Raw genomic sequence first — 26,130 nt, forward strand, 5'->3', positions numbered from 1 at the left:
GTGGTGCTTGCAATACTAAGCTAATTACAAATGATTCTTTAATGTAGATGGTAGGGCCCTAAACTTTGCCATCTTTATCTAAGTATACATTGAATGTGGGAGAAAAACACTTTTATTTTTAAAATATTATAAACTTCAGACTATTTACTAGTGTGTGTTAACTCCTCCCTAGATTTATTACAATTATCAAGATTTTAATTTTAGCAAGGGATGGAAAGTTCCATTCATGCACAATTTCAGAAGAGAAAAGAGGAAACACTGGCACCGTTTCTTACTGGAGCACAGTTGCTCAGCGGGCATTAAATGCTCGTTCCCGTCTCCGTCTATCCACGAGCAGGGCTCAGCTTCAGGACCAACCAAGGGTGCTTAATAAAAAAGCACTTGATCTTGGTATCTCTTAACAAATGTCATGAAGTGGCTCCTACTTGGAAAAAGTATAATTTTGTTGGCCATTGGTATATCTCTTTTGGAAAAATGGCTGTTCAGGTTCTTTGTCCGTTTTCAAATCGAGATTATTTGTTTCTATTTATTTATTTATTTATTTATTTATCTATTTATTTGCTAGCGAGTTGTATGAGTTCTTTATATATTTTCGATATTAACCCTTTATCGGATATGTGGTTTACAAATATTTTCTTTCATTCTCTAGGTCACAATTTTATTTTTTTAATTATTTCTTTTGCTGCGCTGAAGCGTTTTAGTTTGATGTAATCTCACGCATTGATTTTTGCCAAACAAGTGCATGAAAAGGTTCTCACTATCGTTAATCATCAACAAATACAAATCAATACCACCATGAGATACCGCCTCGCACCTGTCACCTGTTAGAATAGCTTTTATCAAAAAGACAAGAGACCACAAGTACTGGTAGGGATGTGGAGAAAAGGGAACCCTTGTGCACTTTTGGTGGGGATGTAAATTGGTGCAGGAGGTATAGAAAACAGTATGGGAATCCCTCAAAAAAATTAGAATTAGAACCACCTTATTCTAGCAATGCTACTTCTGGGTATATATTTAAGGAAATGAAATTGCTATCTCAAAGAGGTATCTGTACTCCTATGTTCATTGCAGCAGTATTTACAGTAGCCAAGACATAGAAACAATCTAAGTGTCTGTCAATGGGTAAAGAAATTGTCATACAGACATACACACACATACACACATGTACACACACAATGGAATATTACTCAACCATAAAAAGAAGAAAATCCTGCCATTTGCAATAATATTGATGAAGCTCAAAGGCATTGTGCTAAGCGAAATAAGCCAGACACGCAAAGACAAATTTTACTTATATGTAGAATCTAGAAAGATTGAACTCCTGGAAACAGTAGATTGGTGGTTACCAGGGGTGAGGGGTTGAGGGAAATGGGCTACAAATGACTGTCGAAGGGCACAAACTTGCAGCTGTAAGATGAAGAAGTTCTGGGAATGTGATGGACAGCCTGGTGGCCATGGTTACCAGTACTGTCTTGTGTCCTTGAAAGATAACAGGAGAGCAGATCTTAAATGATCTCACCGAAAACAAACAAAATGATGCGAGGTGATGGATATGATAATTACTTCGCATAAGTGTATCAGATCATCATCACGTTGTATACCTTGAACTTACACGATGCTATTTGTCATTTAAGTCTCAATCAAACTGGGGAAAAAAGAGAGAAACTGTAGTTTGGAGATACCAAGCCAGGAAGAGTTATGGAAAGTTAGTTCGACAATAGGCAATAGTCGCGGGCTTCACATGGATTGCCAGTTCTGTTGGTTAAGCTTCGACTTAACGGCTGGACCATTCGCCAGTGCAGCCCCCTTTTTGGTCTGTTTATGCAGCCCCAGAGCATTTTAAAGTTAATTTTACTGAATGTACAATGGACCCAAGAGTGATTCCTGAGGGACTATGGCGCCTGCACTCCTATCTTCAAGTTACCTTGTCTGTCACTGTTGCCAGATAAAAGAACATTTTCTATTTATTTCTGACTCTTGAAAGCGCAGAACATTTTTTTTCCCTTCCAAGTGACCTCTTATCAGAGGTTTCAGTGGAACATGCTCAAGAGAAAATGCTGTTTTAGCTTCACAGGCATCAATGGCTGATGTCGAACCCCGCTTTTCCAGCATAGCCTAGTGCCACGGTCTTTTGTGGCCTGCATATGAACGTCGTAAGGTTGTGTGGACACCCCCGCTTCCTTTTATGGCACTCGTCTTTGTGGGACTGGAAACGGACTTGCCTTTTAAGGCCGTAACTACTCCCTGTTTTCCTGTGGAATTGAGGTTTTTAAGTGGAAAATATGAGTCCAAAGCCTTTGACTTTAGCACTGAGAAAACACATGCTCAAAGGCTATTGTTTAGGTTGTAGGAGTCAGCTAAGAGGCAGCAAGGAAAACAAAATGCTTTTTTCCAGGTGAAGGACAGTATAATTAAGGCCCAAACCCAGACATGCACCTCTTATAGAAATTTCACATGTTTTCCTTTCTAACTTGGATTGAGGGGTGTACTTGCTTCATATCATCTCAAACTCCTATTGAGGGTCATGACTCAATAGGATTTGTTCTTGTGGAGTGGGCACCAGCCAGCCAGATAGTAAATATTCTAGGCTTTGTGGGCTGTCGTAACTACTCACTTCTGCAGTGTTAGTGTGAGAGCAGCCACGTTCAATATGTAAACAAGTGGGTGTGGCTATGTTTCAATGAAACTTTTCTTCAAAGAACAGGCAGTGAGCTAGATTTGGCCCCTGGATCATCAACTGTTAAAATGATAACCAGACGATGCAAGGGATTGCCCAGTGATACAATTATGTTCTTCAAATATCCTGGGAAGTACCATATTGAATCTCAGTGTCAAGCAAGGGTGATTGAACCCATAGGAAACCTCCGTCTGGAGGAGCCAGGTGTTGTGCGTGGGGCATGGAGACGGCTGGTGACTGTTGCTCATACCTCCGCGCTCCTGGCAGCACAACCAGTGATAAAGTCCTTCCTTCCTGTCCCAGGCGCCTTTTTGGAGAAACCCAGCCTGGGGATGAGTTCATGTGCTGCATTTGCTCATCCCCTGGTTGCTGTCCTTGCTATTCTGAGTCCACTGCTTATAGAAGGGACCGGGTTTCCCCGCCAGCCTCGGACATCCTCAAAACCCACACAAGAAGGCGAGTCACACTTTCCGTTTTGACACGCCTGCCTGCTTTCCCTTCCCTCTGCCCTTTGGCTCTCCCGGCGTTTTCCCAGCCTGAGAATAAATGTCTGAGGAGATATATATATATATATATATATATATATATATATATATATATATTTTTTTTTTTTTTTTAAACTTCGACTTAGGTTATTGAATTCATTCACAGACTCAGGCTGCATCAGCAGAACCAGAGGCAAGATGGGGCTGGCAAGCGTGGGAAGCAGTCAGTGAGATAGTCTGAGGTTTGGCGAGTCCTGTTTTGATAGTAAAAAGCCTTTAAGCACACTAAAAGATTACCAAATGTCAAGTAGATATGGTAAAGCTAATATGCATGATGGTAAAGCCCTTGGTAAGTGTGCCGTGTCAGTGGTTAGTAATCAAAAGTAATGCTGTGTTTATTTATCCAAGGAGCTCGGGGGTGTGGTGACTGAACCAGCACCTAGAGCTTCACTTAATATAGTGAGTGTGAGGCTCGGAGCCAGCACACAACCTTTATCTTCAGATGGGCAAAAGCAGAAAACCCCTTTTCCATTTTCTGAGTCCTGATCCACCTAGCTTCTTTGGGGTTTTATTTCTTTGTTCTTTTCCCATTTGCATTGTTTCCTAAAACTTTCATGGGTGAACATTCGGTTCCCCACAGAGCTGACTCATCCAGCCCTCTGCTGTCAGGTTTAAAATAAATGTAATTAGAAAACCTACGACTAGGCAACCTAAAGGTTGTAAACGAAAATCTCCAAAGTCAGGGGAAACAGAGCGAGTCATCTACATACTCGCCTGCATGCAAAAATGCTCATATTTAACTGTTCAACTAGTCACTGAAAATAATAACAACAGACCGTCAGGGAGGTGGCCATGCTGGGTGGCTGAGGCGTGGGTACATGGCACCAGGTTCTATCTGAAGGAATCGTCCTGTCTCGTTTGGTTGGCTGGTTCTGTTTCTGGAGTGAGAACTGTGGGTCATGAGTTGACATATCTCCTTCTGATTGGAGGCGTAAGGTTCCAGCGTGACAGCCAGACACTTAGAGAATTCAGTCATTTGGGGAGGATGATTCTGGTGCAGAGAAAATGGCTTCGTCGCCTTCAGATTTCTTTTGACATCTACCTCTCGTATCGTACCATGTCCGTTCCCTTCCCCATCAAAGTGCTACACTTGATGTTTGTGCCAAGTTTATCTAATCTGGCCTGCGGAAATAGAGACCATTTTTCTTTGGTTTTTCAATCTTTCATCTCCGAGTTGAATTTTCTCCACACCAACCTGGAGGTTGGCAGTGTCCATTATTTCCCAGATGGATCAACTCGTCCTCAGGAGGGACCTAAGTAGAACTCGAAGCCGTAGATGTGGCTTAGGAAGTGGCCGTGTTAACTATTTCAGTACACAGCAGCTCTTCAATGTCAAGGGCGGGGCACTGTCTCTCCCACCTGCCGTTTCACAGAATTGGTTTCTCATTCTACCATCGTTTTCCAAGAAACAAATGTGCATAAGTCTATGAAATTTCTAATTATTTTATGACCGTATCGGTCTAAAATTATATTTGTAGGGGGCAAGGTTATTTGTAAATCAGAGTTTAATCTGCCTTTGTGCTAATCCTTGTATTTTACCATAGATGAGATCGATGTGGCCTGGTTACATTTATATTTTTAAGTAGTAGATACTCCGTAGTGGGAACATACGAAAATGGGAAGAATGGCAGCTCAGAGGAATGTATTTTGAAACTGTATCACTAGACGTGCACTTGATTTGAGAAGGGGTAGGAAGAAGCCAATTTAGCCCTGACGAGGGTGTGCATACTCTGTTGACCAAACAGGTGTGTTTTGCTAATCTCATACGTTGTCAGTAACAAATATTAATACCATGTATTTTTCTTTTCTTTCCCAGCAACATCCGTTTTTCACCCTACATGAATCCAAAGCAACAGACGTGGCATCTTTTGTAAAACTGATTATCGGAGACTAAAAAACAATGAACTCAATCAATTGACCCTCCTGTGGATTGGTGGGTTTACGGGGTGAAGCGAATTCACTAAAGCGCCAATAGAAACTCATCTTTAACCCTTCCTCTCAGAAGGTTTTTCTCCCCATTTTCTTTTTTTTTTTTTCCCCCTCCAAAGGGGGCCTTGGAATCTATAGTATAAAATGAACTGTCTAGATGGATGAAATATGATAAAGGCTTAGGACTTAAAAAGGTGATTAAATATTTAATGATGAGTCATATGAGTCCCTAAGCTTCTCAGACTTCTCTTGTTCTTTGCAAAATGAATGCATTGGCCCTGGTTAAAAGGTGCTACAGTAGTGATGAAATTGTAAGTAGACTTGTAGTCCGTCCCACTTATTATTTTAATATTTATGTTTAAGCACTTGGTTGAAAAATTTCCATTTTATGCAAGGAGGGAGGAGGCACAGAGACAAGGTTAAGCTGGCAATATTTATAGGGTTTTTGTTTTTTAAGTTCAGTTGTGTCTGTGGTCCCGAAGAAATTATTTAATATGCATCCTCAAGAGTATTATAAAAATAGCAACAAGCAGCTCTTCTTGCGAGGCATCTGTTGTTCGTTCTGCCTGTTGTGGCTGTCACCATGTTCCAGAATTCTGCTCAGTCCTGGGAAATAACCACATATTCTAGGTGAAGTGGCGAGGTACCCTGGTCATACTCTTTTCCCAACTTTGGAAAACCTAAAATCACTTGTATCACAGCTCGAAGAGTCACAAATTTGGTTCTCTTGACATTTGTGGTATAGTATTAGTGGAATGTGATTTGTGATGTGATTTTATATCACCTGTCTATTCTCTGTGTGCGTGTGTGTGTGTGTGTGTGTTTGATGAGTCACACGTTCTGCCAAGTGGCTTCCGTGAGCATCTATATTTAGTAAGGAGGACATTCGTCAGTCCCAAAGCGAACTGTCACTTCAAATCACAGAGAATCGGTGCCTTCCGCTGATGCCCCTCCAACCATGTGCAAGCCCCCAAGGATCGCCTCGTGGTTATCATATACTCTTTGGCTCTTTTGCTTCGTTTTGCTTTATTTGTCAATGAAAAAGCCTTACTATTAATGGCTGTGATGGAAGAAAATTGAAGGCAGTTATTTGTTCTTTGATCAGATGAGGAGATGATGGGGAGGGTTGAATTAATTCCTAGGAATAGGCTTTCAACTCTCCACGGATTGACTTCAGGCCACGTTGTTCTTCAGCAGCATGTAGTAGCTCACTCCACCATAGCAGGCTGTCTGCACTGTGCATTCCTAGCAGGCTGATAAAGCAACGAACGAGGCCTTGTGGCCAGATACACCAGTGGATTCCCTGATCGGGGGCTTTAGGGTCCTCAGAGATCAAGGAGTGAGTGATGCACAGGGAAAATACTACCGAAAAGAACCAGGAAACGTTGCTATTTGATATTGTGTTAATACCAGGCTACTCTTGCAGTATAAGGACAGATTCTGATTAAAACAGGAAGAAGAGGACACACTCGGTTTCTTTCCTTGCCTTAAAGTGTACAAACATTGCTCCCTCGGATCCTTCCCTTCTTCCCGTTTTAGATTTTGAAGTGCAATCATATATTTTTTCTCTGTTGGCATTTTCTCCTTGTTCTTGACTCCAGCTCATTGCTGTCCAGAGTGGGTCTGGCTTCTCTACACACATCTTCGTATTCAGTTCCGAGAGATACTTGTTTGATTCAACATCAGTTTCATCTGCTCTGAAGCTACCTCTGTTCTCATCTTGTTCCAGCCAGTAAAGGGGTATTATCCTCATGGTCATGGCCATTGGCTTTCCCCACCCCCCCACCCCCCACTTCCTAATTCTGCAGGTTTCTCTCTTTGAGACCAAGAGAAAAAAAAATCACAACTGTATTCCTTGCTTATTTATTTGTCTAATGAAAAAAGAAAGTAGTAGAAAAAAAATCCAAGGTCATTCTGTTACAGTTTTGGATGAAATATGTAAAGCAAAACATCTTTTTGGTCCGGATCAAATTACTCTTACCTGTTATTCAGTGTGCTTTCTACTTTAAAATATTCTTCATCAAATGTGTTTCTCTGTGTACTCCTCTGCAGTCTGTGAGCCCAGGGCCTAAATTTGCAAAACAGCCATACCGGGGTAGAGAAGGAGTCACTAAATGATTCTCAACCCTGGTGCACATTGGAGTTGGTGGGGCTCACGAACACAGTTAGTGCCAAGGTCCCGGAGACCTGGATTTCATCAGTCCAGGTGCGGCTTGGGGATCGGCCACTTTTACGAGCTGCTCCTGTGATTCCGATGTGTAGGACGATTGAGAGCTCTGGGACCTCCAGTACCTCCTAAGGACAGGGTGAACTAGAAATTTCTCTTGAACATTTTCAGAGAAACAAGTGACTATGGAGAGGCTCAGGACCCCCCACCTCTTTCCCTGTCCTCACCAATGGGGACATCTTTGCTACTATCAGAGAAGGCATGTTCCTGGGATACTGCTTTGAAATTTGGGATGCCTTTTCTCCATAGAAACATTCTGCTGAATGGTAATTAGGTGTCTTATGTATTAAAGTAGAATGGCTTGATAGCCTTAAAGTCTAAATTTTAGAATGTGGGTTTTTCCTTTGACAACTGTGTTTAAGTTCTGAACAACTAATTTTAAATAAATATAGAGATACATAAACTATTTCTCAGTTGATAAAAATTGGGAGTCTCCTGTACATACATACGTGTGTGTGTGTGTGTGTGTGTGTGTGTGTGTGTGTAGGTAGAAAGAGAGAGAAAGAGGGAGAGAGGGGTGGGGGAGAGAGAGAGAGGAGAAATGAGCAAAGATATCTATATCCAGGAATGATACTCAAAATATTTAATGTACTACCATGGTGGACCATCTGAATATTAGCCCTGTCTATATCTGTGTATTAGAAAGTCAGTATATCTCTATAAAAGAGACAATGCTTTTTTTCCCCAAATGTATTTGATTTAGTATTATATAATTGTCCATATTATAAACTGTCTTCATGTTTATAAAAATATCCATTATATATATACTGTTGATTTTGGAGGTGTGCCAGAAAAGTAATATGAATGACTTTTAAGACAATTGCCATATATGTATATGTATTGCCCTTCAGAGTAGCTACCTTGAAAGACTATATATTTATATAAATAATGCTACTAAAATATTTTTGCCACTTCTCTTTCAGAAAAGGCTTCAGAATTCCTTTATTCCCCCTCCCATGTACCACGCAGAGTCATCATTTTATAATTACTCCTTAGTTCTTTGTCTGTTTGTTTTACAAAAATCCTTACCAGGTCTTTTAAAACTTCTTTGTGTTACCTGCCTTCTATTATCAGACTTAGCACCAAGTTGTGTTTGGAAATTTCTAGAAGTCAAAGCTGCCCTCAGAGCTGAAGTTTTACCATCACTGAGTCTTTTTAAAAGATCGTGTCATGAGCTCTGAAGATTGTATATTTCCAAAAAAGTGTGTGTTTGTCTTTAAGCAAAGTCTGCCTTCCTGGAATAACTGTAGAGCCTCCCAAACTGACGACTTTAAAGGAAAAAGAACTCACGTAATGTATATATTTGATGATAAAATATCCAATTGTCCCTGACTTCACACATGACACTCATCTCTTAGCCGTGATGGACAGCCCTGATAAGGAGGAATGGTCCGTTATTCAAAGATTACGTTTGGTCACACTGAGGTAGTCAGAAAGAATCCGTTAATAGCAGTTTCCATGTGAAATGGAAAATGAGCATGTGTGGGAATAGCTCAGCATTGTTTGTATTTTACCATTCTTGTCTACCCTTCAAGCCTCACCAAAATATAAATAAATAAATAAATATATATATATATATATATATATATATATATATATATATATGCCAGAGATCCCCATACTCTCTCTGTTCATAGTGCCATTGGTTGTCTTAGTAATTTTTTTTTCATGGTACCCAAGGTCAAAATAAATAATAGTTCCGCTTATTAGGTGATTAGGTCCATACAACTTAATAGTGGTGGTTTGCACAGTGTTTCCTTCAAAAATTGACAATATTTGGTGGTGCCCTGTGGGTTTGCTTCATCGCCTCAGAATGTCTCGGCACACAGTTTGGGGACCATCAATATATGTCATACTGATGTTCGCACCGTCTACGTTTGGTGACCCTCCAAACGGAAGCCTTGGTCGCTCAGTCCTCCGTATTACTTCCCTCTGTGTTTCATCATCATCGTTGTTGTTTTTGCTTGCCTCTGGTTGATTAGCTTTTTAATTGAGGTCCTGCCCTCCTTCGCTGTTCATCAGTCCTGCAACCTTCGCTGTCACAATCTAGAAAATGAAAAACTCGTTAACCCCAGCATTAGAGGAGGCCGGCACTGAGACTAAAAAGACTTCTCCAGATGCAGTCGATTTAGTATCTTTGCAATATAATCACAAAGGAGGCAAGGAGGGGCTAAAGTTTTCACTGTTCGACACTAAAAATACTTTTGTTGACCAAGGGGGGCTTCATCAGCTCTGCTCAGAAACTACTCCATTTCTTCTAAAAGTGTCTGACAAAACACCGTCTCTTGTGTGGAAGTGCAATGGATGCCTGGTTTCTGATTTCCTATCCGAATGCTTTTTTGGCTCTGTAACTCCCTGCGACCTTGAAGGCAAGATTCAGATACTCGTGAAATTTGTTGGAGCTGGTGGTGAGATCCAGGAAGATAACTGAAGCCTCTGTTGTGCTGGGGATTTTGCCTTCCCAATGCAATGTGTATCTATGACTTAAAGGGAGATTTGCTGGCTTAAAGAAATTTCCATTTTTATTGAATTAGCAAGTAGGAGGTGGAGTTTTCAGTTGGACCCCTAAAAATTTGCATATTCAGATGGAAAAAAAAAAAAACGCCAGAGTAAATCTAGAAAGAGAAATCTACCAAACCTCCTGATAGAAGAGAGAGAGAGGATATTTTATTCTGGAATGTTCGTGTTCCTCTTGTCTGGGTGGGTGGGTGTGTGTGTGTGTGTGTGTGTGTGTGTGTGTGTGAGAGAGAGAGAGAGAGAGCAAGCACTGTGCCGGCAGCTAAAGACACTCTAGTTTTCCTTGGCTTTGGTTGGCTAAGGTTACTCTGAATTCCTTTGAGAATCTGTTAAGTTCTGGGACTTGTTCCCTAGGAAAATGCACATTGTACATGGAACACATAGTTCTGCAAACATTTTTTTGTTGAGGCAGTAGGAAGTGGAGTACAGTTTATAGACCCCATAGGATCAATCACCTCTGCTCTGCAGAATGTAAACTGTGACATTCTAGACCAGGGATGGGCAAATATTTTCTGTAGAGGGCCAGATAGTAAATATTTTCAACTTTGTATTCCATACAGTCCCTTTTGTAGCTAGTAGGTCTTCCGCTGTACCATGAAAGCATCCGTAAACAATATCTCAGTGAATGAAGATTGTGCTGTGTTCCAATAAAACTTTATTTAAAAAATGAAGCAATGGGCTGGATTTGGCCCACGAGCCATGGTTTGCCAGTACCTGTCCTGGCCCATCAAATACATCTCAGCTGTGACTGAGGCAGATTAGGAAGATGGACACAGGTGAATGAATTCAGAAAGGGTGGAGATTGTTTAGTCCCATGAAAATTGCCTCTGGAAACCAATGGGACAATTTTCTTCAGATCGAATTGAGTACGTATTTTTCCCCTTTTTTTTTTTTTTTTTGTAATAACAAACATAACTTACTTCAACTTGGAAATGAAAGGCAATTCTCTTTGACACTACCTGCGTTCTTGTCTCTTAGCTTTGCCTTTTGTTTCTGTGGTGTGATTCACATGTAAGGAGAATCATGAACCTAGATTAATCATTTGGTTTTCCTCTTCCCTAAACTGTAGTAAGATTTGAGAATCTGGAGGCCATACTTACCTCAGAACTTGAAGGCAGATAGAATTCTTAAAATCTTCCAATTCATCCACTTCATCTATTTGGCTATCTTTTAAGAAAGTCAGAAAGAATGGTTTGGGGTTGAAATTCTTGTTCCCATTGGTTGGTGGACTTAGAACTCTAAGCTCTCACCCTGACAGGAGATGCAGATCTACCCTTTGAGTTCTGTCTCTGGACTTGGAGAGACAAGGCTGTTTCGCCTTCTTTCTTTTTGAAATCACGAGTAAACTTCAGTTTTAAGGAGTCTGCGTAAAATGCCTCTTTTCTGGTGTGATTTCTTGCATTGCCAGCCCTGGTTGAATTTCTGGGTCCTGTAGCCCCGTAATGAAAGCTGTCTTCCCTGTGGGACCAGAACAACTGTAATTTGCTTTGCCTTCTTCAGTACGTGCACCCTCCTTGCTATACAGAGCGCCATACAAATGACGGCCTGCCGGTTACCTATCTGCGTTTTCTTCTTCCACAACAGTGCAAGACACCTTACTTAAAGCTACAGTCTCTTTATTATTCAGAACCTTTTTTTTTTTTTTCTGCAGCATCATCAGGCAAACATAAACTACACTTAGAATGACACTTGGAACCTCCTTAAGAGGGTATATTTAAGTATTTGTTCCGGCAGTTTACCTAGAAGAATGTTTTCCCTTCATCTAGGGATACAAAACCTGAATTCCAGAGCCTTCAGAATGAAATTATCCTTCTGGGGGGAAGTATATTGTCACCAAATAACATCATTCACTACCTGTTCCTGGTGTCTGCAAGATGTATCAGTTCTGTGAGGTTTAGATAGTCGCTGTTTACAGCTATGCAAATAGAATCCTACCATTGCAGGTTTTTCAATGGAATAATTTGGAATCAGGACTTAAACTGGAGTTTACCTTTTCAGTTTCGACCCAGACTCCTTTCACAATCAAAATTCCTCCAAAAGCCCCTTTCCTATCTGAAGCGACGGGGACTTGGGCCTGAGTAGAAACACAAAGCAAGGTCAAGGACTTTGCGGTAGAGAGATTTAAAAAACAAATGAAAACAATATCACCTCATAACACGAATGTGTTAAATTATAATTTATAAACAGCCAACCTAGTTCCCTGGGACTGTCAGTATCTTGACATCACTTGTATTATCATTTGAGCTAGGACATGGAACCTTTTATTCTTGGGCGTTAACAGTTAGATTTGGGGAGATTTGCACTGTATTTCTTTCATGTAGTTACCAGCACGAACAGACTTCTCTGTGGGCAGTTCATCTTGGCATGGCTGGGTTTTCCCCAACTTATACTTTTGCATTTCTGGGATTCAGGGACTCTTTCGAGGAATGAGGCTGATGGCCTTATGATTTGGAGATTGAGTTCAGGGAACACACAGGAAAGTTTAAGTATTTACTTGGTCTTAATATAGGAAACAGAACTTCCTAAGTAACCCCTAGAGTCTGTGGCATTAGCCAGGCCGAGATAAAGTTTTCTGTTGTCCTGGATTGCCTTGATTAAATTTGCTTATTAGTCCTCTGCCGGTCACAGGTGACCTGGGTTGACTTAACCACTTCTGTGGAAAGGAACTGACCCAACTGTTTTCCTATATCAAAACTCAAAATTGACAATTCTGCGTTGGCCTGCCTACATGGATTCTGTTGTCCTCAGATCTTGAAAATGTAAAGGTTATCTAAGAGAACTTTAGCAAAACCCTTATTCAAAATATTAGACATTATAATAAGACTTCCCTTTAGCCTTTAAGGAAGAGTAGCTGGGGTGGGGATCTATTCCTCTTAAGTCATATTCTATTGCAGGCAGAAATGAGCAGTTTACGTCATTTGGTCACTACCAGTGTTTGTATTGGAGCCTGCATGCTATTTTAAGCAGGCAAGTAAGGCTACTGCCTTAGGATTTGTGATTGGATTTTGGAGTTGAAGGCTGAACTCTGGTGTGAAATTATGTTTAGGGGCTGGAAGAAAAGTGAAATACTGAGAACTAGGAAACCTGTGAGTGAGCAAGCTGACAAAAGAAGTTGGAAAACAGTTATATTTCTTAACTTATTTTCAGTATTCCTATAGAGATAATCTCCCGTGGGAAAAACCATCAGAAAGCCAAACCTTTATTTATTTTTTTCCCTTAAAAATAATAAACTTTAGGAGGATTTAGGAAGTATTGATTTAGATATCAGAAAATTTTCTTGTATTTCCCTACTATTATCAATTTCACAGAGTCAGCATTTTAAAAAATAGCACCCAGAAAAAAGGTAAATGGTTCGAGGAGTGATAACAGCATTTGAGAGGGAATGACCCATCTAACAGCTTCCATCTGGCTAAAGACAAACAAATACAAAACCAAGCCACTTAGTCTATAGTTTTGGTGGCAGCCATTTTTAAGAAAAGTAGACACCAAATGTTATCACCTAATAGGCATGCTTTTTCCACCATGCAGAGAACTGTGAATATTCATAGAAATACACTACAAGGCTCCACCGCAAGAGCTAGAATGTATAATTTTAAAACAACACTCAAAGCTAGTTTGAATTTGCAGAAGCAGTGAGGTGTGTGAGAGAAATCGTCGTTTTATTTTCTTATCTCAATTTGTCTGTCCCAGTGTGTGTTCAATCCTTGAGGAGTTGAGTCAAGTGCATAGAAGTAGTTTCTAGACTCTATTCATCGGTGCCCCTGGGGCGGGGGTCTCTTGTTGTGAAGGGAAGGGGAACAGGTGTGATGAAGGTCAACCTTGCCCATCTGCAGCCCCCAACCACCTCCATTCCGAATATTTGGCTACCACTATTTTCCCTTTTAACTGGAAGTCTCTGTGGCTGTTGAAGGCTTGGAAACTGGATGAAGCGATGACTTGAGGAGTCTAGACAGCCCGAGAATCTGGGAAATTTTGTAGCCAACGATGTCTGCGAGTCCCTGGTCTTTGCCGTATTGAGTATGCTAACGGGGTTGGAGGGAGAAGGGCAAGAAGAGAGGGCCGTTTATTTTAATTTTTAAGCATCATTTGAAAGCGTCATTTGAAAGAAAATGCAAAAATCCGTGTGCGCTAGCCATACATATAGATCCTTAAATTGCTTATTTTTCTAAAGGGGTTAGAATAACCTTATTATTTCAGTAATGAAGGTAGCATGGTGGCTCTCAATGGCCAGGGGAATTTCTAAATTTCTACCTTCGTACAGGCAGGAGTCGTAATTTTTGTTCATTGATGTATAAGAAAAAGTAGAGCTCTTTGGGCAATTTCGGCACAGAGAAGGGTATGATCTGAGACTCAAGCTAACAGTTACCACTACTGGATTTTACTAAGGTTGAAGGTGGGAAACGGTACAGCCTTTGGAAGATGAAAACTATGCCGCTGTGTCTGTCGTAGACGGAACAGAAGGGAATGCTGAGACTTCAGCGGGATCACATCAGGTGCCTTCTGCGCACACCTAAAGAGCCTGCGGTGAATTCTGAGAGTGCTGTGTTCGCCGCTAAACCAAGCTGAGTAGCTGGGGTTTCACCGCAGCCACCTTAGAACACTACATGCGTCCAAAAATTCATATTTGGCAACCGTTAGTAGAGTTCTCGACCAGTCTCTGTGTAAAAGCCACCCAAGGAGGTTCGATTAAGAAAATCCAGACAATTTATCTGTCATATTGCTCCTGTTTTCAACTTCTTTTTTATTCTTAAATTTATTTTTTCAGCAGAGTGATTTTTCTATGTGAACTGAAATGACGAAATGATGTTTTACAAAAATAACAGGTATTTTTAGAGGAAAAAATGTTTTCTTTATGTAATTAACTTCCACAATTGGAACATTTCCTACTATATACAGAATCATCACCGTGGGTCGTTTAAAGCTGAAAGAGGTGTTAGGGATGTAGCTCGAATTTTTATTTAAATACATGAACATTTTTTTTCTATATATTTTGTGAAAATCTCAATGAGATGCTAGATATAACTTCTATATGGAATTGACCTTTACAAGAATTTTAGTAAAATAGGTGGGTTTCTCTGCTGCCTTTGTGCTTCAGTTTTATCACTGAAAATGCTGCTTTTCCACTTATTAATCTGGTCTTTGTAAGAAAAAAAAAACACTTTTTTTTTATATTGTGTGAATTTGATGATAGACCTTTCTTTTATTTGTATATATGACTGATTGTTTTCTTATGTTGCACCCCAGATTTGTTTTTAGCCATGTTTATTGTAAAGACAGCTAAAAGGCAAATGTAAACACGCCTGGTCATTGCAGTCTTTGGATGCTAGAATGAAGTGATTCCATATGCTCGTTAGGAGGCCCCGGTATCTCTTCCTGGTACCTGACATAGTCTGAAAGGCTTTTGGAGGGTCGTGCACCCTGCCCTTCAAAACCCATCTCCAGCACTGTCTTCAGAGAGTTTGAAATAGAGGGATGGCTACCGTTTTGTGGATTCCCTCCTCAACTGCCTTTCTTCATCTGCCCCGCCACAAGTAGCGTGCCGCTCGCCTTACCTGGTGGAAATCATCTCTTTTTCATGGATCACGATATCTTTTCTTTATGAATGAGGCAAGCTGACCTGTGGAGTACGGAATTCATTAGAAATTCATAAAGTAAAGACCTCTGAAGGATGTGGGTAGAACGTTTCTATGCCTTTGAGGTGAATGTTAAATTGATGTCCTGGCCCTGGGAATTTTTTTTACTTGTGAGCTGCAGACGCAAAAAGGGATTGGGGGTATATACTTAACTGTGTTTTCCCCTATGGAAATGTGTGTCTTTTTAAGGTGAAAACATTTCTAGTCATCGTATGGGGAAAGGGGAGTTATGAATATAAATTGATAACTTCCGCGACGCTCCAGGGTTGTATTTTAAAATACCTGCTTTCCTGGGGAGCTTGCCTTCGGTTATCTTTGCTGACTTGGCTTTGGTGGCCCCCATGTGTTTTCATTTTAGCCTCGCTTTCCTATTATCCAGGTCGTGTGCATTGTTTGTTTGTTTTCTTTTGAACTACTGCTTTTCGTCATTGGTTAAGTTATCTCAAAATCCTGAAACAAATGAAATGGCCGATGCGCAGGACCCGGTATAGATATAGCAAGTATTGTACTGATGTAGATTAAGTTTTCATAGAGTTACCGGAAATGAACTGAGGGGTGATGTGGCTTTAAAGAAATCATGTCAGTTTCTCACGTCTGGAGAAGCCACCTGCCCTAGGTTCTCATTCTTGAGAAATTCCTATATTCATGCAAATACCATTGGTGAAACATAGTTTATAGCTTGGGTAATTGGCCTCTATCAGTCAATCAACAAGGAGTTGTAATATTTGCCAAGAGTTAGGTTAATTTTGCCTTTTATAGGTCATTCTACGGCAAAATACCTAATCAGAGTATCTTGTAAAAAACATAATTTTATAATTCCCCTCTTTTCTGATCTAAGAGCATAGTAAAGGCAGAGTAAAAGTTTTGATGTGCTATGCAATCGTTCTTTGAATCCGTATTTGTGACCAAGGAAATGGCTGACATTTTGAACTAAGTGGGTGTTACGTGGCTCGTATGGCGACTGCCCTGGCTCCTTTCTCTCCACCTCAAAAGGAAAACAGAATCGAGAGATTAAGTCAAACTTAACCTCCTCTGCCGATGAGGACCTTACACGTTGATTTCCCGTCTCAGGATATTCTTCAGTCTCATACAGCTGCTGAGGAGGAAGGAACAAGCTGCAGGCACTGTCACTGGTCCCCCGGATGTTTGTGCGTGTGTACGTAGAACTTCACACCGTGCGTGTTGTGTTCAATGTTGTGTCAATCTATGAACTGACTCAAAAAACAATTTGAAGCTAGAGAAGACAGTGATCATGGCAAAAGACACCCAACCACCTTTTGTTTCTGTCGAAGTGCTTGCTATGACTTTTCATAGCTAGGACAAATAACATAAATATTCAGGAGCAAGGTGTCCTTGAAAGAAATGGCGTGTTGATCTCATAAGAAAATGTACAACCAATAAAGACATTTTAAAAAGTGTGGTGAGTCTGTGTATTAGTTGAGTTGTTCATGGACATCCTTCGTTCTAGAACTGCTGCTGCTACTAGGTGTTAAAACCCTTCAGGTAAAAACTTTGCTTGAACTGTTTTTTCTCTTTTGCTTCCCTCATTTCTGTTCCTCCACTTTCAAAATATAATGGAACAAAACAGCAAAACAACAGAGTCTCAGTCTCGAAGACTCCTTAGAAAGTCACTTCATCTGCATTAGACTTCAGACTCGATATTCTATGATTGGTATACCTAGGTTAGAAGTGAAAACCAACATTTCTTTATTAAAATTAGATGGCTTGTGGTGGAGGTAGTCCAGATGGCTTAAGTGAAAAGATTGAGACCAAGACTTTTTGACTTCCTGAACTATTCGGCCAACTGGCCATTCAAATTTTTCCCAAGGTGTAATATACATAATGTTAAGAAGTTTGTTTTATACCATCAGGCAGTGGTGTGATGCAGAGGTTTTAAGAAAGAAAGAGTGCTTTGATTTCTCCTATAAATAGGGTGATTCGACCTATCTGACTTGCATCCACATGATCCATTGTAGAGAAGAATTGCTAGACCTTAATGCTAACGGTTGGAGTGGCTCGGCTAATGTACCTGGAGGCACATACTCACCTCTGATCTCCCTTGTTGCTTAGACAGGTGGATGTTGCCGAAGCAGGAGCTGACCCCTTTAAAAGCCCCTAGCATTCCACCTCAGATGGACATCGTCTCAGGGGGTGGAATACGAAGAAGTGGAGAGCTCCCCCTACTTCTGCATACATAACTCAAATTTGACTTTCCAATGACAATGGCCTCTGTCATACTGATTTTGACGTCCTTCTTTCTCGGACTGTATTAAGATTGCTACAGTCCTTCATCTGTCTCAAGCTATCGGTCTTCCTTGGCATTAGGATCGTTGTTTTAGGGGTCTCTAAGGGGTGTGGGTATGTGGAGCAGGAGGAAGGCATAAATGCAAGGTTCTCAGGCCATATTTGAAGTTTGTTTTACCCACTTTTCCACAGCCATTTCTTATTTTCATACTTCACATTTTAAATATTTTTATTTCGATAAGTATAATGCTTTCTTTCTACATCATCACCATGATTTCCTGCTTACTTAAGATTTTGTAGGAAACAGTGAAAAATGGAGAGAGACAATTGGGCTAATTACAGAAGCTTTTTATGGTGATTTCTTGGTATTTCAATCATCTCCTGTAACACATCAAATCCCAAGGCCTAATGGCTTAAAACAACAGTCCGTTATTGTTTCTCCTGCCCTCTGGGTATACCGGGCTCAGGTGCAGGATTCTTGCATGTCATCTCTTATGAGGTTGCAGTCAGCTCGCTGGGGCAAGAGTCACTGGTGCTGGGGCTGGGGTGGCTGGACTGGTGTAGATCATGGAACTAAGATATATCTCTATGTGGCCTCTCTACGTGGCAAGCTTGGGTTGTCCACAGCCCGGCCGTCTCAGAGTAGTTGGAATACTTCCATGGCAATCGGATTTTCCCAGAATTAGTGATCCAAAAGTCCCAGGTGGAAGCTGCAAGGAAATTACACGGTGTAATTCCTGCCGTGAATACTAGGATATGTGTGTTTCATGGTGGGGGAGCACCTTTGAAGACTAGCTACTGGGCTTGGTCATCCAGTCCAGTTGGACTGTACTTGTGAATGGAAACAATGGATTTTATTCCTTCTTTCGTAAGTTGGTGGTTAAGAAGCGGTAGACAAAGTATATTAAAATTAGTGATGAAATTAGTTTCTATTTATTTATCATCCACAGTGTTGTCAAGGAAAACAGTTTGGTCAAAATGTTGTCCTGTAGAGGGTGAGTTAGCTGTCTCTGCCTGAAAGCGTTAAACCATAGTTGGCATTAAAATGACACAGGAGCAAGTTAAATATTGGCACTGATGACTCGCGATGCTCTTGCCAGCACGTTCCTGCCTCCCCAGATGGTCGTGGTTCGTACATACTTGCCGAGTAGGTGTTCTCTCAAGTGGAAATAGCTTTGTCTTTTATTTTAAAAATAATACATTTTGAGAAAACTTAAGAGAATACATGCAGGAAAATAAATATTATTCACAATTCTGAATTAATTGTTCATGTGTTCTTTAAAATACCTTGTTCTATACTTTTGCCCTTACACACACACACACACACACACACACACACACACACACACCCTTAATAGAATTATGCTATTGTTACTTGCCTTGCTTTCCAAATTTTATCGTGGGCATCTTACCACATCAATTAACGTAGGTAACATTATTTTGAATGGCTGTCTAATATTTTGATATATACCCTTACATATTTTTAATTGCTTCCCCTATTGGTAGAAAATTTAATTATTTGCTTTTGGTTGCTTTGATTGATATCTTTATTCCTATGTCATTATGCATGAGTCTGATTGTCCTGGAGAAATTTTAATAAGCTGGAAGACCTCAAACATTGTCTCCAGGACTGCAAATCAGCAACGGTATTGCTTGTCTCAACACAGTTCTCTCCTTTTGTTATTTGGTGCTCACTCCCTTCCAGGTCCAGCCTTACACGAAGAGATCGGACTTGTCTGGAAATAAATCAAAATGAGGAATTTGCAGAGCTGGGACCTGCCCATACACTGGTGTCCTAATGATCCTAACAGTATATTTCTTGAATAAATTGGAACATAGGGAATGTCTTTCAGGACTATCCACAGAGGAAGAAATTATCAGGAAGAGACGTGAAGGAAAAGTACAGAGCACAGACACAGAAGAACAGAACCTGCCTCTAAGAAACAAAAGGGTGTGTGTGTGTGTGTGTGTGTGTGTGTGTGTGTGTGTTCTTAATTCTTGCAGTTTTGATATAATGGTTATACAATGCCAAAAATAGGCAAGAGCAGAATTTCCAGTTAGCCTGGTGGGCACTCCACCCATTTCAGACCACATAAATCTTAATGAAGCTAGAGCTAGAACTTGGCAAACAAAACTAACCATCACTCACCCTATGGGTATTAGCCCTGGACATTCTTTTTGGATGTGAAGTAGCCGTACTTGTCTTGAGCAGCTCTGCATCACCCTGGACCTTGCCTTCTCTGTCCTTGTTCTCTGCAGCCATAGCATCACTGTCATCACTTGGGAGCTTGTTAGAAATGCAGAGAAGAACCTGGAGTGTAACTTGATACCCAGGTGATGCATGTTCACATTATAGTGTGAAAGGTCATGGTCTACCCATCTCACCCAGTCTTGAACTTCCTACCGTCAGACCTCAAATGCAATTCTTTTGGCATTTATCCCATATTACAGACAAAAAATGCCTCTACAAGTACAGACTCACAGAGTATCTATTGGATGGAGGAATATATGTGTTAAAGCATATTTAAATATATTGGCACTCCAATGTTCGGTTAAATGAAATTTCTTTTTTTTTTTTATTTCAGGATTATTGAAAACTATCATGAAGGAAAAAGTAATACTTATGTTTGGACATCTCTACCAGTTACAGATAAATGTGTTTAGTAGATTCCCAATGTAATGCTGCTTTAGGACTGTAGAGCACTGTGTAAGCTTCCTAGTGAATGAGGTCTAGGAGATGATGACCACGAAGCTTAGAGAATGACCTAAAAGTGTGCTGTTTCTACTGTATCCAAGTTTAGTGACTTTCTGGTATTATCTAAGCCTTAGTGCGGCTCACCTTGGATTTCCTTGCACTGCCAGTCTAGTCAGACACTTGCTTGGCAAGTGGTGGCTCTCTGTTCCCCGAGGGAGAACAGGAAGCAGAGTCAGAACTTAACTGCTACTTGTTTAAGGAGAGTCAGCTCAGCTCAGAGCAGTCAGTTTTTCTGTGATCTTGTGTGACCCTGTGGACTGGGAGGCAGAGTTGTTCTTAGACAGGAACTTGCTAAACCACTTGACATTTTCAACAGCTGCAGAACTGTTTATCGAGTGCATGCCATCTCTCTCGGCTCCTCCAATTTGGCAGCCAGAAAAGTCGAGCCAGTGACATTGCGTGCTTTAGACAACTTCTGAGCAATTCACAACTTCCACCATAAAGTGCCTAAATTGGTCTCACTAGTCTGATAGTGATCTTTGGATGGGTCATTTTCTCCTTGAGCTCGTTAGCTTTGGGGACTCCTTCACCAGCATCAAATGAGTCACTGCTGGAGATAAGTATAAATACTGACTTGCCAGCCCCTCCAATTCCCTAAACTATAGCTCATAAAGAATAGATCTGTTATTTTTTTTTTTAAGCCACAAATCTCGGGCAAATGGCAATGTCTGTTTTCCAATAGCAAAGAACACGAATTCTGTTTATTTAAGCATTTTTTTTCCCCCAAGAAATTAAGGAGCCAGTGAGTTTTAATTTAGCTTGTATGAAAATTATGTTTGTGTGCAAATATGTCCATGATTCATGACACACTTTTGGAGGATGATGTGAATTTAAGTAGGATGCTAATGAAATGGGTGAAGAATTATTTTAAAAGAGTGAAAGCGGTTGTGAAGTAACTGCGTGTGGGTATTGAAGCAAGGAGGAAGCCTGCGGTGGGCTATTTAAAATCCTGGCTCCCACTTGCAAGCCATGTTACCTTGGACACATCTCTTAAGCTCTCTGTCTCCCAACAGACTCCTTAAAATGAAAACAGCAATAGGACCAACTTGAGAGAGTGCTTGTGAGAATTAACTAAAGCATTGCCTGTAAAGCACTCAGCCCAGCGTCTGCCATATTATTATCCCTCAACAAGTTTTTCTTAATATGGTCTTCTGATAAGTCTTTTTTTTAACAAATACACTTAAACAAAAATGTATATATCAGCAGGCAATTTCAAGCATTAGGGCATTTTAGACTGTCTAGCCCAGTGAATCACAATAATACTTGGATTTGTTGGCTGGACATGTGGAAGTAAGCATTGAAGCCGATTTCAATGTCATCGACAAACATTCATATTTTTCAGTTTGTATATCAGATTAAAAACTTTGTTCGCCTACTCACAAAAGTGATAAAAATCAACATTTTAACTTTTGCAAACCTTGCTTTATGAGATTAAAACAGTGACTTAACCACCTTTGAAATGGCAAATCCAGCATATACTGAAAGAAATTTTCAAGGCGTTTGATTGCTTGAGATAAGACACAACAGAAAAAAAAAAAAAAGGGTAGACTCAATACTCACTGATTGTTTTTTTTTACAAAGATTAATTAGGTCACAGATAATAAAATACTTGAGACCATTGGAATGTACTTTAAATACTGAAAGCAAAAACAAAAGAAGTAAAAATTTCTCTGCAATTATTGAATACTTGAGAAAGCATTTCATGCGGATTGAGAAAAAAAATCTGTACTTTATTATTCTACTTCATTCTCAAAGATGGCACCAAGCATGTGTGGAAAACATTTGGTTGTGATGCCATCAAACCAGGGTTTGAATCTCAGCTCTATGACTATATATTAAAAATGTCGATAAGGAAGCTTAACGTTTTGCTTTAAAAGGAGATGCATCCGAAACAACAGTAACATTAATGATGTAGCGTTATCTATTCAGCCTTTACGCGATGTCAAGTAGGCATGCACTGTCGCTGCTCTCATTCTGCAGCTGGAGAAGTGGCGTCGGAGGAGGTCACCAAGAGGACATGACCGCCCAAGAGCTGGATCCGGGCATCGGTGGTCTTCACCCCTTCCCTTGTAGGTTCCAGCCACTGTTCCCACAGTGGGAGCCACTGTCAAGGGCTCAGCCTCGAAAGGGCAGCGTGTCTTGAGATCATCTGGAACATATAGGTGACTGAATCCCGTTAAAATTTCTGCAAAAACATTTCAAATCTACTCATCTCGTGGGGCCTAGGACAAGCCTCGTAAGTTCCCTTCCTTTTAAAAGCAGATCCCCTGGACTGGTCTTCCTCTTTCTTCTGTCTCTCCCTTCTCTCTGTAAGGCGTCCAGCTACGGATTTCACCCAGGAAGCACCTGAGGTTTTGAACCAACAAACAGAGGTCTGGAAGTTCAGTGACCCGATCAAGTTTACACAGCTCCTAAGTGCAGGCACTTGACGGCTGACATCCCACAGAGGGGCTGGTCTCTGTTGTGTATCTTTCAGTTTTCCATGAAAACAAAAAAATGTTTTCTGACTTTCTTGATCCTGAGAGTAATTTTCCAGTCTTTCCATTTTGCCACGGAAACCAGTGTTTTAAATGTGCTAATTTGGGGAGCTGGGTAAACGGGGAACTTGGTACCCTGTATGGTCCAGAGAAGTCAGAGGAAAGATTATAGACCAAATTCCAGAAGGTCCAGGACCAGCTTAGCCAGCCGAACTGCAGGGGCTCTGCAAAGGGGCAGTTTGAGGGAAGGGCAGATGTTACCCCAGTGGGCATGGGGACAGATCAGCAGACTTCAGCAGTTAGCCTGACTGTTTGATAATGCCTTGCTTTGTTAGAGTGGTGTCCTGGTCAGGGCCGAGGACAGGAAACATCAGTAGAAGCCTAGAGTAGGGGACCAATCTGAGAGAGAGAGAGGAGAATATCAGCAGCCCATGTGAACTGAACTTGTCCCTGTATGCTTGAGCTCACGTAAGGATTGTGGTGGAGTTGACGACAAAACTGAGTATCAGGGAGGGGCAACCCAGAAACTTGGCAGTTTTGATGGCTGGACTACCAGGTCTGGGAGCAACCCAACTCCCCAGCATGAAGGGATTCAGAGCGGCCAGACGTAACAGAGGCCGCCTGCATAGTTACCCTGCTGTCGTACTTGGCAGGCCAGGACTAAACCTTCAGGTGAAAGGGATCGGTGGATCCAACTGGGGAAAAGTAGGAGAACGAAAGGCTAGAAAACATACCCACAGTCTTGGGCTTGGAACATCAGCAATGGCAAGAATGACTATTTCTGAGCTGAAGGGGCTGAATGACCCCACACTCATCAACATGCACAGTGTAGGCCAAGGGTCTTGAGAGGGTAGACCTCAGGTCACTTGTTTTGTACTTCCTGGAACTCCTTAAGAAATGTCTAAGATGGGGGCCTCCACCTTGCAAGGTGGCTTTACCATTTGGAACTTAGAGTTTGTTAGCAGACAACCTTGTCCATTCCATTCAGATGGACTGTAGAAACCAGGCCCACTTGTCGAAACAGTGGCTGTTGACCATGTGAACTGCTTTCATTCCCAGATTCAAAAGAGACTAGAAGAGGCATTCATTCTCTAAGAGCCACATCGAAGACAAATTCTAGCATCATTCAGAAATGCAATCACACGCCAAGACTAAAAACATACCCCTTTAGCTCCTTTACGCTGTTATAGTGATTGCCATGAAATGGCACCATTTTCTAACATCAGATCAGAAGGTGAGGGACAGGAAAGCGTGGAGGTGGGGTCGGCCTCCCCAGACACATAATCCTGTCCTGATGGACATGTGAAAACTCCTCTATGTCACATGTGGTCTGACGGCTAGTGAATGAATGTCTCCTGCGGTCAGAGTAAGCTATGGAAAATGTAAAGTTAACGCCGTTTGCATGTGAGAGGAGAGCTTAGTCAGAGCTGAGTGATATCAAACATTCACTAGGTGCGTGTGTGTGCAGCGGGGGGTGGCAGGCAGGGAGAAGTGGGAAGACGTGGCTGGGAAAAGCTCCACCGAAATTCTCCATTTACCCTCTTGTTAATCTGCAAAAGATTTTTGGCATTCTCTAGGGCAGCTTCAGAAGCAGATGGAAATATTTTAAGATGCATAATACACATGTGCCTGTAACATGAATTTCCATTCTCCTTACAGGCGTGAACACAGGGAACTTCTGCATTATCCTTTAAATGGTAGCAAAATTTCAAAGGGGAAATGGCATTTTATGCCATGGCTTCTAGGTGGCTTTGAAATAACAGTTCGATTTGCAAACGGTGAACAGCATAAAAGCAGTGCTTCAGTTCTCCCCATTAGATTTTAAAGGTCAAAGTTCAGCTTTATATCAGGTAGTTGATACTCCTAACCTCTGACAACAATTCGGCACTATTTAGCAAATTTGTTGCCCCCACCCCAAAGAATTAGGTCTTTTGAGAAAAGAAATTATTGGGCAAGTAGGAAATGGAATAGCCATGTTAATGTATTTTTGATCAGAGAACAGCATCCATTTCGAATTGTAAAATTATCTTTAGTAACAGCCCAATTTGAATAATTCACTGAGTGTGTAGTGCATTCTTAAAAAATGAGTTCGTATTGGTGTACCAGCAACATTGCCAGCAATGATATTTATATAATAACATCTATATGTGGTATCTTCATGGACCTATAAATGGGAAAATAAGACATTCATAACACTGAAAAATGCTGAACAAAATTCAAATATACCATCCGAGGAGTCACACTTCTCAGTTTGTACGTCTTTTATGACCACTTAGTAGGAGCTGAAATCTGCTTTTCCTTATCCTGGGTGGGCTTTTGTTTCTCCCATCAGTGCGATGGGGTATCACTGGTGCTGAATGGACAGCTCTGGATACGGTCAGAGGAAGCCGTCACGGGCACTTTGGGACCCATGGGTGGTTTCAAAGGGGCTGTGAAATTTACAAAACTAAATGCAAAGTTATACGTGTATGAACATTGCACATTTTTCTGAGAGGATCTACAGTAGTGAAATTGCAACCAAAAAAAAAAAAAGGGATAAAATTTGTTGCTTTACTCCTATCAAAAGAAATGCCATTTGCGTAGAGCATAATATTGATCATACATTTTAGTAGTGTGACTAGTCTCATATCCAGACCAGGTAACTAAATGATTTTAACCCACTAACCTCTAAATATCCACATTAACTTTTCCACAGAGCAAAATAAGGTCTCTTTATGCACTATGTATAGGGTTAAATGCACCTTATAATATTTTGCTGATCTGGGGATTGGAAGAGAGTAAATTTTGACAAAACAGAGATGAACCAAAAAGCAAAAAATCATTGTCAAGGTTTTATTTTTGACATTGCATAGTACAGTAGGTTTGTAAATAACCTAGTTTTCTTACACTATTGACGAGATTCCAAAGGAACTTAACTCTTGTTTATAGCAATTAGTTTAAGGTAAAATTGGTTTCATTATACATCATTTTGCTTCAAAGTGGCAGAACCTAATTGATGATGTTAACTGAGCACTTACTGCGCACAACTGTAGTTCTTAAAATATTTGTTCTTAATGTATTTTGTGTTTCTGGAATAAAAATCTATTAATGTCAGGGTATGTTCTGGAATAAAAATCTATTAATGTC

At 40.8% G+C, this 26,130-nt stretch overlaps 1 protein-coding gene across 3 annotated transcripts in view; it reads left to right on the plus strand.

Moving 5' to 3' along the window:
• The window catches only part of MAP2K6 (mitogen-activated protein kinase kinase 6), a 114,552-nt gene extending 89,219 nt beyond the window's left edge, over positions 1-25,333 (plus strand). For all 3 annotated transcript variants that reach the window (XM_016143636.2, XM_016143638.2, XM_016143637.2), the window contains exon 12: positions 5,039-25,333. In XM_016143636.2, the coding sequence (XP_015999122.1) occupies positions 5,039-5,116 (78 nt within the window). In that variant the 3' untranslated portion in view covers positions 5,117-25,333. The remainder of the gene's footprint in view (positions 1-5,038) is intronic.
• Positions 25,334-26,130: the final 797 nt, after the last annotated feature.

The sequence above is a fragment of the Rousettus aegyptiacus genome, unplaced genomic scaffold, assembly GCF_014176215.1.
Source record: "Rousettus aegyptiacus isolate mRouAeg1 unplaced genomic scaffold, mRouAeg1.p scaffold_m13_p_6, whole genome shotgun sequence".
Classification (NCBI taxonomy): Eukaryota; Metazoa; Chordata; class Mammalia; order Chiroptera; family Pteropodidae; genus Rousettus; species Rousettus aegyptiacus.